Genomic DNA, 1,837 nt, shown 5'->3' on the forward strand with positions numbered 1-1,837 from the left:
GTTATCGTAAATAACGTATCGTCGCACCATGATCCAGTGTGTGTATATAGAATTAGACGATGCGAACGTACAGCAGAATTGTATATACCTCATGACCGAATAAAGTAAACAATAGAAAATGCTGCGGATTTGGGGCTATGTAACCATCGACGCGTTCAGACGTAGGAGGTCAGTGACTATTGTGTTTATTATACACGTGTTTATGCATATAGCACGTGCAAAATCCCAAGCACGTCACTTACCATATTGTTTGTGCTGTGTATGTGTCTGGATACATAAGCCATCACATCTGTGATCTTATCATACTTCAGCAGTCGAACTGTCGAGCTATTTGGCTGAATCTGTGCTACACGGCATGTGTGAGCGAAAATTCCCGATGTACAATTTACGTCTATACTCTCCAGATTTACGTTTATGCATTCAAATCTGTTATTTTCGAACGATTTTACCTCAAAACTCGCAAATACGTAAAGATTCGATATACATTATGTAGGTATTGCGGTTGGATATCACAACCGCCCGTGGCAGTGTGAATTTACATTGGGCATTGTTTTTTTGTTTTGTTTTTTTTCCACAAATACATAAAAGTACTAGTTTCTTTTTTTGGCTTTTCCTTTGCAATGCAAATCGGCTAATTTAGCGATCATCTCTCTATTCAAATTATGTGCACAAAAACATGAGCGCAAATCAAAGTATACCTTTGGGATTGGAATAGCTTTATTCTAATTCGTACATATTCCGACAATCTGACGGTACACAAAACCGGTTTTGGTATTTATTTCTACATAGGGTTTTCCTAATTTCAAAGCTGGTATACAGTTTTGGGACTGTCCGATAAAATACTAAACCCGAACTCAGCAAACTCAAATGTGAAACTGTGGGGATAAACATTTTCAGCCAACGTAGGTCAGGAAAATAAATTGTTTATGATTACAGCCAGAATTTCTAATAATAGAACCATTTTGGCGGGTTCTATAAATAAACACGAGGTCAGGCCGGGAGAATACATCCTAAATATAAAATGCTTTTTGTTTTCTCTTGTGAGACAAGATGATGTTGCGATAATATTTGATAAATAGTATCTCGATGATGCTAAATACAATACATGCTACATGCAATCAGGACTGTAAAACATAGAAGTATACGCATAGTGTATGCACCGTGTTAGTGTACACATACAGTGTAGCCCAATAGAATGAGCCGCAGTTGACGAAGAACTGGGGATACACATACTCTATCCGACCTTTAAGGCCAATAATTTGTAACCACGCATTTTAATAGCCAATATATAACACTTATTGTTCTTAATTCGCGGGACATTATGTCGACTTCAAACCCCGTAGCGCCCGCTGGGTATGGCAAAATGTTAGGTGGGGATGCTAATAAAGACGAAAAAAAGAAGGTAGAGAAAGACAATCTGAGCAACAGTGATTTCAGGAAACTCATGATGACCCCAGCCGTAGGTGGGAAAAGCTCTTTTGACAGTTTTAAAGCGCCGCTGGCTAAAACCAGCGGTGTTAGCATTAAGGGTGTGAGCGCAAGCAAGCAAAAATATAAGGAGTACTATAAGCAGAAAGAAAAGGAGAAGAAGGAGCACGATGCAAAGTATAGGGATAGAGCGGCGGAGAGGAGAAAGACGGAGGATGCGGATGTAGTGGACGACCCGACTCAGGGTATGGAAGCTTAGGTTAATGTTTGATGGGTGTAGCGTTCTTGCATATCAATATTTATGTATCTTCCGTTGTTATACTTGTGAATCGGTCTACACATACATAAATACATATTTCTGTTATCTAAATATGTATTTTATATATATATATATATATATATATATATA

General features: G+C 38.2%; 2 protein-coding genes across 2 annotated transcripts in view; one reads left to right on the forward strand and one right to left on the reverse strand.

Moving 5' to 3' along the window:
* The window catches only part of SARC_01420 (GTP-binding nuclear protein Ran), a 4,614-nt gene extending 4,322 nt beyond the window's left edge, over positions 1–292 (reverse strand). The window contains exon 1 of the mRNA XM_014304841.1: positions 243–292. Within this exon, the coding sequence (XP_014160316.1) occupies positions 243–284 (42 nt within the window). The 5' untranslated portion in view covers positions 285–292. The remainder of the gene's footprint in view (positions 1–242) is intronic.
* Positions 293–1,091: 799 nt separating this feature from the next.
* Positions 1,092–1,837, forward strand: part of SARC_01421 (hypothetical protein) — a gene marked incomplete at its 3' end in the record, with an annotated part of 5,573 nt that continues 4,827 nt past the window's right edge. Inside the window, exon 1 of the mRNA XM_014304842.1 lies at positions 1,092–1,673. Coding sequence (XP_014160317.1) covers positions 1,322–1,673 — 352 coding nt within the window. The 5' untranslated portion in view covers positions 1,092–1,321. The remainder of the gene's footprint in view (positions 1,674–1,837) is intronic.

Source organism: Sphaeroforma arctica, assembly GCF_001186125.1.
Source record: "Sphaeroforma arctica JP610 unplaced genomic scaffold supercont1.56, whole genome shotgun sequence".
Classification (NCBI taxonomy): domain Eukaryota; class Ichthyosporea; order Ichthyophonida; genus Sphaeroforma; species Sphaeroforma arctica.